Below are 13,269 nucleotides of genomic sequence, written 5' to 3' on the forward strand. Positions count from 1 at the left end.
TCACCCTGCTGGGAGCCAACATTAACACTATGCTGCTGGAGGCCAAGGCAGGGAAGGGAGGCGTGCGAAAACCAGATCAAGGACTACGCGCAGCAGACTGACAAACGCCTGCGGCAATAAAATTAGGCTATCTAAATCTGGTTCTCGGAAGCCAAATTCAACACAAAATGAAAGTTCCTTGAAGTGACTTTAACATCCAGACGAAGGTTTGAGATACCTGAATCAGTTTGAGGTTCCATGGTGGGTGGTTGACAATACCAACTTGATGAGACACAGCAGCTTGAAGTTCAACATATGTGGTCCCATCCACCGGGCTACTTGGGAATAAGTCACAGATTAAGCTAAGGAACAGGGGCTCATCCTCATCCACCTGAAAGATACACAAATATTCACATTCAGCCTCTGCTGACACAGCACTATGCCTCCAAAATATATTACATTATACAAGGTGGTTAGCACCGATTTCCTTTCATACTAATTTAGAGAGATTCATGTCTCGCAGCACTGTCATGACAATGCTGGCCTCCGTGTCATCAGGACGTGCTCTCTTATTGGCCCCGAGTGTTCTCAACACAGACAGGATATTCCTCAGGCCAAAGTCATAGTGAACCTGACAAAAAGTAGAGCCATTGTGTCAGTCGGTCAATAATCATACACAACTAGTAATTGGCTGGCCACACGCTTCTCACCTGTTGTGTTAGTTGTTCTTTACACAGTTTATAGAGGACAAAGAATTTCTGGGCCAAGATCACATTCTCATTGAATCCACAACTAGCCAGTTTGACTCACATGATGATCTGTCGAACAGCGGAGAAGTCACCGTGTGTTAATAGTTAAGCAGAATAAAAAATGTATCTTCCAGCAAAAGTAGCCTTGACCCACATGCCGGTCTGGTACCATCATCGAAACCGTCCTGAATTGCACTTTTAGGTTTTCAGGAAGTTCCTGACGACCTGCATATCCAGGGTTCTAATCATGGAATTAACGACAAGTTATTGATTGTCAGCATTTGTATACAGCTTAAATTGTGTGTTTCTTATGAGCTTCCTGTGCAATTGTATATCCTACCATAGTGGTAAAGAGGCTGAACTCTTGATTCAGATTCACTAGGTCTCCGTCAGTAAAAATGAAAGAGCTTTTGTGTTTTTTGCGTGCCATGAGAACAATGGCGCGGCTGTGTCCAGACGCCGTCGTGGTAGCTCCGCGGAGATTGTGCGCTCTTTTAGTTTTTGTGTTTATTTTTAATATTTTCTTTGCCACAAACACATCGGCAATAACAGCATACGAACGCAGCACACTTTTGGACATAAACTTTTGCGCAAAACAAGGGTTTTTGTCCACTTTTTCCATCGATCCAGCGTGGCCGGCAGAGATCGTACGAGCGAACCACAACAACAACAGTGGAGCCGCTACTACGGGGAGACGACGAAAACATCGAGAAACGGAGCGGAATTCGGAACAGACTGAGAGTTCAAGCCCACCGTCCACCGCTGCCCAGCATCCTTCTTGCTAACGCCCAGTCTCTGGAAAATAACATGGATGATGTTAGGGCAAGGATCAGATTCCAACGGGACATGAGGCACTGTAACATCTTTTGTCTGACGGAAACATGGCTGAACCCGCTGGTGCCGGATCGAGTCATATGCCCAACCGAGTCCTTCTCTGTTTTCCGTGCAGACAGAACGGAAGAGTCTGGTAAATCTAAGGGTGGAGGGGTTTGCTTCATGACTAACAACAAGTGGTGCAACCCCAAGGACATTAAGACTCTTTCTCGTTCCTGCTCGCGAACCTGGAACATCTGACGATCTCATGCCGCCCATTCTACCTTCCCCGGGAGTTCAGCTCGGTCATCACCACAGCCGTCTACATACCACCACAAGCGGACACCGACGTAGCACTATCGGACCTACATGATGTGTTATGTCGGCATCAGAACAAGTATCCCGACGCGGCTGTGGTGGTGGCTGGGGACTTTAATAGGCAAACCTAAAAAGTCATGCCGAACTTTCACCAGCACATTACGTGTGCTACCAGAGGAAAGAACGTTGGACCACTGCTATCGCCATTCAAGAGGCTACAAGGCTGTCTCTCTCCTCCGTTCGCAAATCGGACCATGCCGCCATTTTCCTGCTACGGAGTACCAACAAAAGATTGCGGGAAGCGGTAGTGACGAGGGGCGAAGCGGTGGTCTGACCAATCAGAGGCTGAGCTACAGGACGCTCTGCGTGTCGTCGACTGGGACATGATCCAATCCAGTTCCAGTGACGTCAGCGAGTTTTGGACGTAGCAATGAGCCTCATAGCAACGCTTAGCGGACACCATCGCCCCCCATGGGTAAAAAGTTGGTTTTCCCAACCAAAAAGTGATGATTGATGGATCCATCGAAGCTGTGAACGCCCCTGAACTCTGTGGGTATTTCTTCCTTTGGCAACATCCGCAACATGGACGCAGCGGACTGAGGAGGCGGTGAAGGCCAAGAGGAGGGCCGAGACAGAGTGGAATCACAGATGGAGCAGCGCGACACCAGGCGCCATGGCAGGGGCTACGGACTATCACAGACCAGAGCAGACCAGAGAATGGTATGGTGAGTGCCACCCTATCATCATGACCTGAACTCATTTTATTTACGGTTTGAGGTGAGCAGCAACACAACAGCAGCTCACCAGTTAACAACAACAATGGTAGCGTGAGGTGGAGTTCTACCGAGCTGAATGAACACACACTCTGTGACCGAAAGCACAGTGTGAGGAGGGCTCTGTTGTGAAAGGAAGACCAGGAGAGGTCCAGGTCAGCATAAGGGCTACTACCAACCTGTACAACCAGCTCAGCTAACTCCACAATATTCAACCTCTCCCTCTCTGGCTGGATGAGTCTGCCTGTCCTGAAGATCCAAACTATTGTCCCTGTGCCCAAGAATGCTTCTCCAGCATGTATGAATGACTACCGACCGTGGCCCCCACCACCGTGGTCATGAAAAATGAGAGGCTGATAAAGGACTACATCTGCGCCTTCCTCCCTTCCTCCATGGACCCGCTGCAGTTTTGCTTATCGCCCAAACAGATCCACGGATGATGCTGTCTCCCAGGTACTGCACACCACACTCTCTCATCTGGACAGCCAGAGGGGGCTATGTGAGACTGCTGTTCATTGATTATAGTTCAGCTTTCAACACCATAGTCCCTCCAGACTGGCGGCAAGCTGATTGAGCTGGGACTGAACACCCCCTGTGTGCTTGGATCCTGGACTTCCTGACCGCCAGGCCACAGGTGGTCAGGGTGGGCAGACACACCTCAAACCCCTCACCCTGAACACAGGATCCCCCAGGGTTGCGTCCTCAGCCCCTACTGTACTCCCTGTACACACATGACTGTGTGGCCAGGTTCAGCTCCAACACCATCATCAAGTTTGCGGATGACACAGTGGTGGTGGGCCTGATCTCCGACAACGAGCAGAAGGCCTACCTGGAGGAAGTTGCTGATCTGTCACTCTGGTGCCAGGACAACAGCCTCCTCATGAATGTCACCAAAACTAAGGAGCTGATTGTGGACTTTAGGAGGGTACAACAACAGAGGACGTACTCACCACTGGGGATTAACGGGACTACTGTGGAGAGGGTGAGCGGGTATAAATACCTGGGAGTCCACATCACCGAGGATCTGACATGGTCAATGAACACAGACACTCTGGTGAGAAAGGCAAGGCAGCGCCTCTACCACCTCAGGCAGCTGAGGAAATTTAAAGTTTCCCAGAGGATCCTTCAGTCCTTCTACTCTGGAGCTGTAGAGAGCGTCCTGACAGGAAGCATCACAGCCTGGTTTGGCAACTGCTCCGCTCAGGACAGGAAGGCTCTGCAGAGAGTAGTGCGTTCGCTGAACGCACTATTGGAACTACACTCCCACCCTGCAGGACTTGTACACCAGGAGGTGCAGAACCAGAGCCGGCAGGATCATGAAGGATCCTCACCACCCCAACAACAGACTGTTTCAGCTGCTGCGGTCAGGCAGGCGCCTCCGTAGTCACGCTGCAAGAACAGAGAGACTGAGACGGAGTTTCTTTCCTCAGGCCATCAGGATTGTGAACTTCGACCTCACCAGGACCCCCACATAGACCCACACAACTGCCCCTCTTAGGCACACACACACACACACACACACTTACTGTAAATATTGTGTTGTTTTTTATTGTAAATAGTGTGTACTTGTTGCCCTTGCACATTCCTGCTGAGCATTGCCACTTTCATTTCACTGCACACCCTGTGTGTGTATGTGACAAATAAAACATCTTGAATCTCTTGAATCTTGAATCTTGAATGTAGATCTGCTGAGCAGCAACAGAAAGCACTGGCAGGTCAATTCTGTTGAACTCGTCAAAGCAGCCCCAGGACCCTGATTGAGCAAGGCCTGAAATATAATACAGAATACATCATGAGATAACTGAAGTTGTACAATACACTGCTGGATGTTTTGACTGGCATACCTTTGTATATCCTTCCGAGTCCTCTGAAATCCATCTGATTGGAGCAGTTGAACACCACCACATACTTGCCGAGGCAATGTCCCATGTCTTTGGTGGTTTCAGTCTTCCCAGTGCCGGCTGGCCCTGCTGGGGCTCCGACCGTGCTCATACCCAGAGCCTGGGACAGTGTGATATAACACCTGTTGATAAAACACAGTTCCCTTGATTTAACTTTGAATTTTAACACTATTTAAAAAGTTAATTCGATGATTAAGTAACCAAAATAATTCATTTTTTCTTGCCTGTCAGTCAGAGGGGTGATGACCAGACGGTCTCATTCTGATAAGTGAAGTCCACATTCGTAATTGATACGAGGACCGTATCCAGGTGATCTTTGAAGTAAAATCTGCTCTGCTTCAGCCATTCAAAGTCACCGACAGATTTGACACGCTTTTTTACCTGAGTAGAAAGTAGGGTAGATCTGAATGTGTTACACATGACAGCCAGTTATTAATACGATAGGATCTATGACAAGGGTGATTTTTCAGGGAACCTACTAGGTCATTAAATATATCACTCTGGTGCACATGAATTGTGACGAGCGTCTCATATTTGACTCTGTCAAATGTGCTCAGGTCACAGGTGGTTTGTTTAATGAGTGTCCTGAGTAGATTTAGGAATTTCTTTTTGGTAAGAGGCATGATCTCCTTGTCTTCTTCAGCATGTGTTAGTGCCTGTTCTGCATCTCTTGTCCAAAGCATCTGGATTCCCTGCAGGCCAACCTAAAAGAGAGTACAGGAGCAAAGGATGCAGAAAAAGATGCATTTCATCATATGAATTATCTGAATGTGACCTGAACACATTAGCTAACATACATTAGACTAATGCAGTGTCATCCTGTACTTTAAAACCACTAAAAAAACTACCGATGTCGCCAGTCTTTCTTTATATCACTCAACACTCCAAGTATATTCATTGCTATCATTTGTTAGGCTGCTAAATTGTCAGGTGATCACCATGTAGAAGTTTGATCTGAATACGAATAAGCCTTTCTTTAAATGTGTATTAGGGATTTTCTAGTACCACATTTGGTAACCACATAATGACGACTGTCAATGCATTCAATATTCTCACTTCTGACCTGTGCTTGGAAGTTGTTGAGGAAAAACAGAAGATCAAAGTCGGGATCATTGATCTCTAGATCTGAAGCTTTGATAACAGAGTGTAACGAAGCCTGCTGTTCTAACAACAGCTGTCCGAGCCAGAGCTCCACTGCTCCCTGTGCTATGACAGGAGTGTTTAGCTGAAACCACAAGCACACAACAAAGTGTATTCAACAAAACAAACACATGCACACACGATGCTACATGATGCAACAAAGTGCTTTGTGTTAAGAGCAACACATGAGTTCTTCATAATATTTATATTCTTTTAATGCAATCAGCACATTATATACCTTTAGTTTCTCTCCCTCTTGTGAAATAACACCCACAATCTTGTCATACTCAGTGCCATGAAACTCCGCTTCATTGACATTGTCAAACACTCCAAGAAGATGTGCCCGAAAGACAAATTGCAGCTTAAATTAGTTCAACAAAAAAATGTTACCACTCAAGTTCGGAAAATCATGAAAATATCAGCAGGACCAAAAACACAAGCGCTTTTGCAGAAGTATTATTAGCGAATTATTTTTCCACTTAAACATATTCTTTATAGTGACAATCAATGTTCTAACCTGAATTGTGTGAGAATCACTGGCTTGTCCAAGGATTTCCAAAAGGGCCGGATCAGAGACAAAGAAGAACCGTGGGAAGAGGAGCCTCTTTTTCTCAAGGTACCTGTCAGATCACATCATCTCCAGTCAATAGTTTGCCTCCATCAACTGTATTTGAGCATTTGCAAAATGTAAGGATAACCCAAAATGTATGAAATAAATCAATAACAACTAAGTCTCATGACGACACTTGCCCTAATGTAAATTAATTACAGGAAAAGGCCAAGAGACATTATTAATTTGATAAAAACAACTTTGCAGCTACTATGCGTTGCTCCCCAGAAGTATATGTGGTGACGGCGTTGCAACATAACCACATTTACATGCTGCCTGAATCTCTCGTACATCAGAGTTTTGTTTTTACAGAATACACAGTAACAATTTGTAGTAAAACAGAGGAGGGAGATCACTGAAATTAAAAGACATGCAATTCAATCCAACCGAGAATAAGTTAGCACTACATTGAGGGGTTTTCAGAATTATTTTAAAACCCATTGTTGCTTCTTACAAAAAGGATCATTTTTCATCTTCTCCCAAATCCCTCCACCCTAAACAATGCAGCCCTTTAAGCAATTACATTTAGTGAATGTATGAGGTCATATAACCACTGCAGTAACAAACGAGACCTTATTCCTGTATACTTTTCCTTCAGGTAATTGCACAACAATTTCTTCCAGGCTTTGGTCTCAACGGTCAAGGACTTCTTTAATGGCTCTGTATACAGGAAACACAATTTAGAGCACATTATTTCCAGTCTTCGCAGCTAACACACACAATTCCAAAATCAAGTGATGACATGACTAATTTAAAGGTTTTGCTATCAAACATAAAATGTTTAATATTAAAAAAAGGATGCTTCTTGGGTCCGATCATTTCTTGTTGTGACAGAGATGGCAATGTTGGACAGTTGTTCTACCACATTTCTTCAATTCCCTGAAATTCAGAATGAACATTTCTGTGTCACGGGTAGCGAGGGGCAAGAGCTCATGCGCAGAGGAACAGGACAGGACTCAAGGTGAAAAACTAAAAAGTTTGTTACGAGATGTGCCGACGCTTCGAAGTGTGTGTCGAGTAATGGAGGGGGCGTTTCCTCGAAGCGCGTATCGAGGCTTGCTTCATTTAGGGGAGGAGCCAAAAATGATGACGTCCGAAGCCTCGCTGCCCGGCTGTACCACGTGACTGCTTCGGGAAGTGGTTCAGATATTGCCGGGAGGTTTGACAGCAATATAAACCCCTCAGGCTCCATTCAACATGTGGGTTGTTGATTGAGAGTTTGGAGAGTTTAGAGAGAGAGAGATAGTTTGGAGAGTTATGAGAGTGATGAGAGTGGGATAGGTGATAAGATGGAGCCAGCTAGAAAGAGGAGGATTTCCCCTGTGTGGGAACACTTTGATTTCATCACATTATGTTTGCTTATCAAGAACTGTATTTTTCACAGTTTCTTATTTTATTCAAAGGTGAGGTGTTTATTGTGCTCCAAGGAGTTGGGGTACAATAACAACACCTCATCCATTGAGAATAAGGAGGAAACTGGAGCTTCACCCAGCCATGGTAAGTCATTACAATATTACAAATGCACCATCACAATTTTTCCCTGTTCACTTTTGTTTATTGTGCAAATAAAGACAGGTAACAGAGTACTGGGAGAGGCAAACATTCCTGTATCAAAATGTATATAGACTTGCTCTTGTGTTTTTGTGCACGCCAGCATCTTCTGTACCCTGTGAAAGGGTGTTTTCAAAGGCCGGAGAGGTTGTGTCAAAAAAAAGGAATCGTTTAAAACCCAAAACTGTTGAGAAACTGTTATTTCTGAATATAAATGAATAAAATGTCCCCTGTCCTGTACATCACTGTCCAAGTTACACAAGCATATTCAGTCCCCTCTTCCTAGTTACACGAGCACTTTCACTGTCCTCTGCCTGCTTAAGCCCATGCCATTTTCCTAAAGTGACATAATAACATTATTACACAACCTGCCATATCATATGATACTACCATTTTGGGAAAATGTACACACACAGAATACATTCAAAAAATATTTTATTCTGCACATGTGATAATTTATGTACAGAAATGATTTGGTCATACATCTTTGTAATTCATAGTCATTCCCAACAGCCATAACAGACACACACACATTCAATGCGTCACATTATGTGGTTCAGATACAGCTGCCTGTGATTATACACTTGGCCAGTAGGTGGTTTCGTGAGCACATGAAGCTTCGAGAAATGAACCCTTTCTCGAACCAATTGGCTGAAGTGGTTCGATGCCTCATGAGGCTTCATCTCACCATCACTAAGGTTAAGTATTCTAACTCAGTGTAACGTTACTACTTAGTTAGAGACACACCACCAGGTGACTAACGTCAGTACCAATGACTTCAGAGTCCTCTTCAGTTATTTTTTTCAGTCAGAAATGATTGAAATAACCACTGATCCTGGATCCGGCTCTGGAGCAGACACACGTTTCGTGGTCTCCTGTTATTGGTCCAGACACACCATCTAGTTGTCCAATGGCATGCGTACATCTGTTCGCTGGAGCAACTCTAAAATATCCTTTCCTCTTCCTCCTTCGCAGGGTATTCAGTTGTTAACAAGGACGTTGTCAGCAGTGGATAGTTGAGCCGAGATGGGGAAAATGCAAGTTTTGGGTGTCGTTGCGGTAATGTTAGCCGTGTACTGCGTTCATGCAAACGTTTACTTTCGGGAGGAGTTTTCAGACGGTGGTAAGTTTGGTATTGAAATGTATAACGCTCGTCTGCATGAGGTTAACGTTGAATCATTGAATGCTAGCTTGACTGTTAGCCGGAATTTTTGTTTCAAGTATCATCTCGAGTTAATCTTTGAAGTCTGTTCTCTTCGCGAGTGTATTGTTCAGTCGGGGACTCAGTGTTTAATATGTCGCATCTCAGTTGTCTAACTTTAACTGGCAAATTGGCAGCTTGGCTAACGTTAACTTCACCAAGGCCCCGAAGCGAGCAAACCTAATACCCATACTACTGACACTTAAATTGTTAACTGTGGCCTAAATTTCCGTTATTAATGTGTTACGTTAGCTTTTCAAAGCAATTTAGCTGGTTTGACCATTTTAAAAGCCAATTAATTGACATTTGGGTAATGTGATTTTTCGAGTAGTAGCGTGATGTCTTCAATAGAATTGCCCCAAGTGTTTAACTCTGCAAACGTGCTGGTCTCTTCCTGTGCAGATGAATGGAGAAGTCGCTGGTTGAATTCCAAACACAAATCTGACTATGGAGAGTGGAAACTAACAGCTGGCAACTTCTATGGAGACGCTGAGAAAGACAAAGGTACACGTTGTGTCATAATCCACATATTCTAATTTTAAAAAAGGTGTAATCATGTAATCACGTGCTTTTTAATTTAAAAAACAACAACATTATTTAGCGTGTATCATGCTATGTTCATTATAGTTGAAAAGATACCAGGGCACTTGATATAAAAAATGGTGTTGTGCAATGTGATGGAAATACTGAATTGATTGTTGATGGTGGAAATAATTGAATCAACCTGGTTGCTTCAATATTTTCTGAAGTAATAAATCAACAAACCGTCATCTCACTGCTCAGGCTCTGCATTGTCCTTAGCGTCTCTTTAACAGCTCTTTTATGCGACCAGTGTATGTTTAATTACCTTGGCGTCTCCATTTTGTCGCAACATTGGCCAAAACAAATTTTTTTTTTTCTTCTTTCTCTTCAGGTCTGCAAACAAGCCAGGATGCTCGTTTCTATGCTACCTCTGCCCGTTTTGAGCCCTTTAGCAGTGAGGGCAAGCCTTTGGTCATTCAGTTTACAGTAAAGCATGAGCAAAAGATTGACTGTGGTGGTGGCTATGTGAAGGTCTTCCCTGCAGACTTGGATCAGGCTGCCTTGAATGGAGAGTCCTCATACTACATCATGTTTGGTACGTGATAATGTTCATGGTAATTAACAATTACAATGAAATGGTTACAATAACATGATTTCAATTGATTCACCCAGGCCCTGATATCTGTGGCTACAGCACGAAGAAAGTCCATGTAATCTTCAATTACAAGGGCAAGAATCATCTCATCAAGAAAGAGATTAAGTGCAAGGTCATTTTAAATTGAGGAAAAATGTATTTTTACTTATTGTATCAAAACTTGCACTGCCTCTCACCAGTGGTTTAAAGTAAACGATTCTGTTTTTTCTAGGATGATGAGTTCACCCACATGTACACGCTGATCCTGAATCCAGATCAGACCTATGAGGTGAAGATTGATAATGAGAAGGTTGAATCTGGCAGTCTGGAAGAAGACTGGGACTTCCTTCCTTCAAAGACCATAAAGGACCCCACAGCTAGTAAGCCAGAGGACTGGGATGATCGTGCCAAGATTGACGATGCCGATGACACCAAGCCTGAGGTGATTAAGCTTATTTGTATATGTATTCAAATTGTTCGACTTCATCCAGCGTAATATGCGCCATTGTTCTGCTTTGCAAACACTGACGGTGCTGGTATGGAGTTTGTTTATAGAACTTCGACTGGAGGAAAGTTTTCCTTCTCTCCAGGATTTTAACAGCAGTCTTGAGCTCTTTTGTTTTATTTACTTTAAGAACTATATAAGTTACATTTTCTTGTTCTTCTTTAGAACTGGGATACACCTGAAAACATTCCAGACCCTGACGCTAAAAAGCCTGAAGACTGGGATGAGGATATGGATGGAGAGTGGGAGCCACCCATGATCCCTAACCCAGAGTACAAGGTAGGCACAAGTTATATTCATGCTTATGCTTTGTGTGATGTTCTCTGTCTGAGAAATTCTTAATATTGCCTTTGCTCCCTAATAATGAATACTTGTTTCCTTGTATTGCAGGGGGAATGGAAACCCAAACAGATTGATAATCCCAACAACAAAGGGCAATGGGTGCATCCTGAGATTGAGAATCCTGAATACAGTCTTGATTCAAACATCTACAAGTTTGACAGCATTGCTGTTTTAGGTCTTGATCTTTGGCAGGTGAGAACGAGGAAGAAATCATCTTTGATAGTAATATTGTTGCCATAGTGATGCTTAAACTACAGTGTAACATTTGTTACTGTTTATCTCAGGTGAAATCTGGTACCATCTTTGACAACTTCCTTATCACGGACGATGTGAAGGAAGCAGAAGATATTACAATGGAGACATGGGGTGTGACCAAGGTGTGCTGCTATTCATTTAAACCATATGTTGTCATTTTTACAACACCCAGAACAATTTCCAGGGATTTTAGATGATATGGTTTGATAATCTAAATTTTTCCCACAGGAACAAGAGAGGAAAATGAAACAGGAGCAAGATGATGTGAAACGAAAGGAAGAGGAGGAGAAGAACAAAGAACAAGACACCGAAGTTGTTGATGATGACGATAATGATGAGGATGATGAGGATGAGGAAGACAATGATGAGGAAGAAACAAAGGATGACATGGAGGAGGCACTTTCAGAAATGGATGCCGAGGAAGCAAAGCTTAAAGATGAGCTTTGAGGAGGTGTGGCCAGAGATTTTGTCCGTCCCTCCTTTAGAAACTCTGTCCTGTATTTCCCGGGGATATTGTGGCTGCTGTGCATCCTTTTCCTGAGTTGAGATTTGGACACAAACCAATTTTGAAGGGGGGAGGGGACAAGTGGATTTTAATAGACATAGTCTTTTTTGTTTGGTCCTGATATATTGCCCCTGAACTGCTAGATTGATTCTGAGGTTTTCCACCTCTAAAGTCCATTTGTCTTTTGGTGAGAAAACTGAAATCCACTATTTTCTTGGTCTACTTTAAATGCAGAGTCCCTTACACAGGTTGCAGAGTTAGTCAGAAGCTGTGATTGAAAATTCACATTTGTATGCTTGCAGGGAATAATAATTAGCCATTCATATTTGAACTTCCTTGTCTCAAGGTGAGAAAATTAATCTTGCAACTTGGAAAAACAATAAACGCACATTCACATTTGGAAAAAACTATGCAAAATTTCACCACAGACAGAAATCGAGATTGTCGGTGTAACTTATTTTGGCTGTCTTAAAGCAATGACTCTTCCACAATTTGAAGGCATAATTGAATGAAGTGTTTAGATAAGAATTAATCTTCATCTAAATACACAAATTGTTTTTCTACATGTAAATGGCATGAATGTCTTTATGGTAATGTGATGGATCCTGCATTATTTCTGGAGAAACAGATGATGAGCCCCTGGTGTAATGACTTTTCTAAGGGTCACACACTTATTTTTATTCGACAATGTTATTGATACCAAAGTTTTTATTAAAAGATTATAACCTTATTGCCTGGTCATGGTTTGTAATACATATGCACCTTTTTGTTTTGTCACTAACGATATCTGACTTTGGACCTACATTCACTTGATGTTTTGTAGTGTTGGAGAGAATAGAAGAACTACTTGAGACTGACGTTTTACAGCTTTATAACCACTGGGTAACTACATTATTTGAAAGGTGTCTTTTCAACTTTGAGATGGTGTGTTTTGGGGAAAGAAAAGGCTGACATGGGTTCATAAGTTTATTTTTCTTTTTTTCAGTGAGGCCAAGGCATTGCAGGATGTGGGATATAAGTGTACTATCTTTACATTTACCTTATCAACTTTGTTTGTTCATATGCTGTGTTTTTTTGTTTTGTGAATGAAACATCTTCAATCTCAGCGTCAGTAGGTGGTGGGTTCGTAGTGGTGTAGTGACCGAGACATTTTTATTTGTTTAGTTACACAGTAATACCATGTTTCTTTCGTTTTGTGTAGGAAATGAAACTCTTTTATTTCGATTTTTCCATCTGAATCCAAAAACGGAAAGACGAAAATCAAACTTAAATACCGAGTTGATGTTTTTTATTTGCAAAACTTTCTTTTGTTTTTTTCATTTTAAAGAGAGATGTAAAGCTATATACTTATATAAATAATTTAAAATGTATACATATATATATATCTAATGTATAAAAATACTAAATGTATCTAAATACAAATAATACAGAAATAAAAATATATATATACATTAGTTGAAAATAATATATA

General features: G+C 42.5%; 2 protein-coding genes across 2 annotated transcripts; one reads left to right on the forward strand and one right to left on the reverse strand.

Annotated features, from left to right (window-relative positions):
* Positions 1 to 4,764: 4,764 nt before the first annotated feature.
* LOC130198392 (dynein axonemal heavy chain 8-like) lies at positions 4,765 to 5,991 on the reverse strand. Its single transcript, XM_056421544.1, has 4 exons — positions 5,912 to 5,991; positions 5,597 to 5,758; positions 5,013 to 5,237; positions 4,765 to 4,914 (listed from the first exon to the last, which is right to left on the reverse strand). Exons 3-4 carry the CDS (start codon positions 5,214 to 5,216, stop codon positions 4,765 to 4,767), a joined length of 354 nt encoding a protein of 117 aa, XP_056277519.1. The 5' UTR covers positions 5,217 to 5,237; positions 5,597 to 5,758; positions 5,912 to 5,991.
* Positions 5,992 to 8,822: 2,831 nt separating this feature from the next.
* LOC130198538 (calreticulin-like) lies at positions 8,823 to 12,528 on the forward strand. The gene is made up of 9 exons (XM_056421727.1): positions 8,823 to 8,957; positions 9,438 to 9,539; positions 9,949 to 10,152; positions 10,230 to 10,324; positions 10,424 to 10,633; positions 10,862 to 10,975; positions 11,087 to 11,230; positions 11,323 to 11,415; positions 11,522 to 12,528. Exons 1-9 carry the CDS (start codon positions 8,861 to 8,863, stop codon positions 11,738 to 11,740), a joined length of 1,278 nt encoding a protein of 425 aa, XP_056277702.1. The 5' UTR covers positions 8,823 to 8,860; the 3' UTR covers positions 11,741 to 12,528.
* The last annotated feature ends 741 nt before the right edge of the window (positions 12,529 to 13,269 follow it).

Source organism: Pseudoliparis swirei, chromosome 8 (assembly GCF_029220125.1).
Source record: "Pseudoliparis swirei isolate HS2019 ecotype Mariana Trench chromosome 8, NWPU_hadal_v1, whole genome shotgun sequence".
In the NCBI taxonomy this organism is placed as follows: domain Eukaryota; kingdom Metazoa; phylum Chordata; class Actinopteri; order Perciformes; family Liparidae; genus Pseudoliparis; species Pseudoliparis swirei.

Coding starts and splice junctions, on each gene's coding strand:
- LOC130198392 (XM_056421544.1), bottom strand. CDS start 5,216: ATGCTTTGGACAAGAGATGCAGAACAGGCACTAACACATGCTGAAGAA. Junction 4,915..5,012: donor GTGATATATTTAATGACCTA/GTAGGTTCCCTG, acceptor CTTTCTACTCAG/GTAAAAAAGCGTGTCAAATC.
- LOC130198538 (XM_056421727.1), top strand. CDS start 8,861: ATGGGGAAAATGCAAGTTTTGGGTGTCGTTGCGGTAATGTTAGCCGTG. Junction 10,153..10,229: donor CTCATACTACATCATGTTTG/GTACGTGATAAT, acceptor TGATTCACCCAG/GCCCTGATATCTGTGGCTAC. Junction 11,231..11,322: donor TAGGTCTTGATCTTTGGCAG/GTGAGAACGAGG, acceptor TGTTTATCTCAG/GTGAAATCTGGTACCATCTT.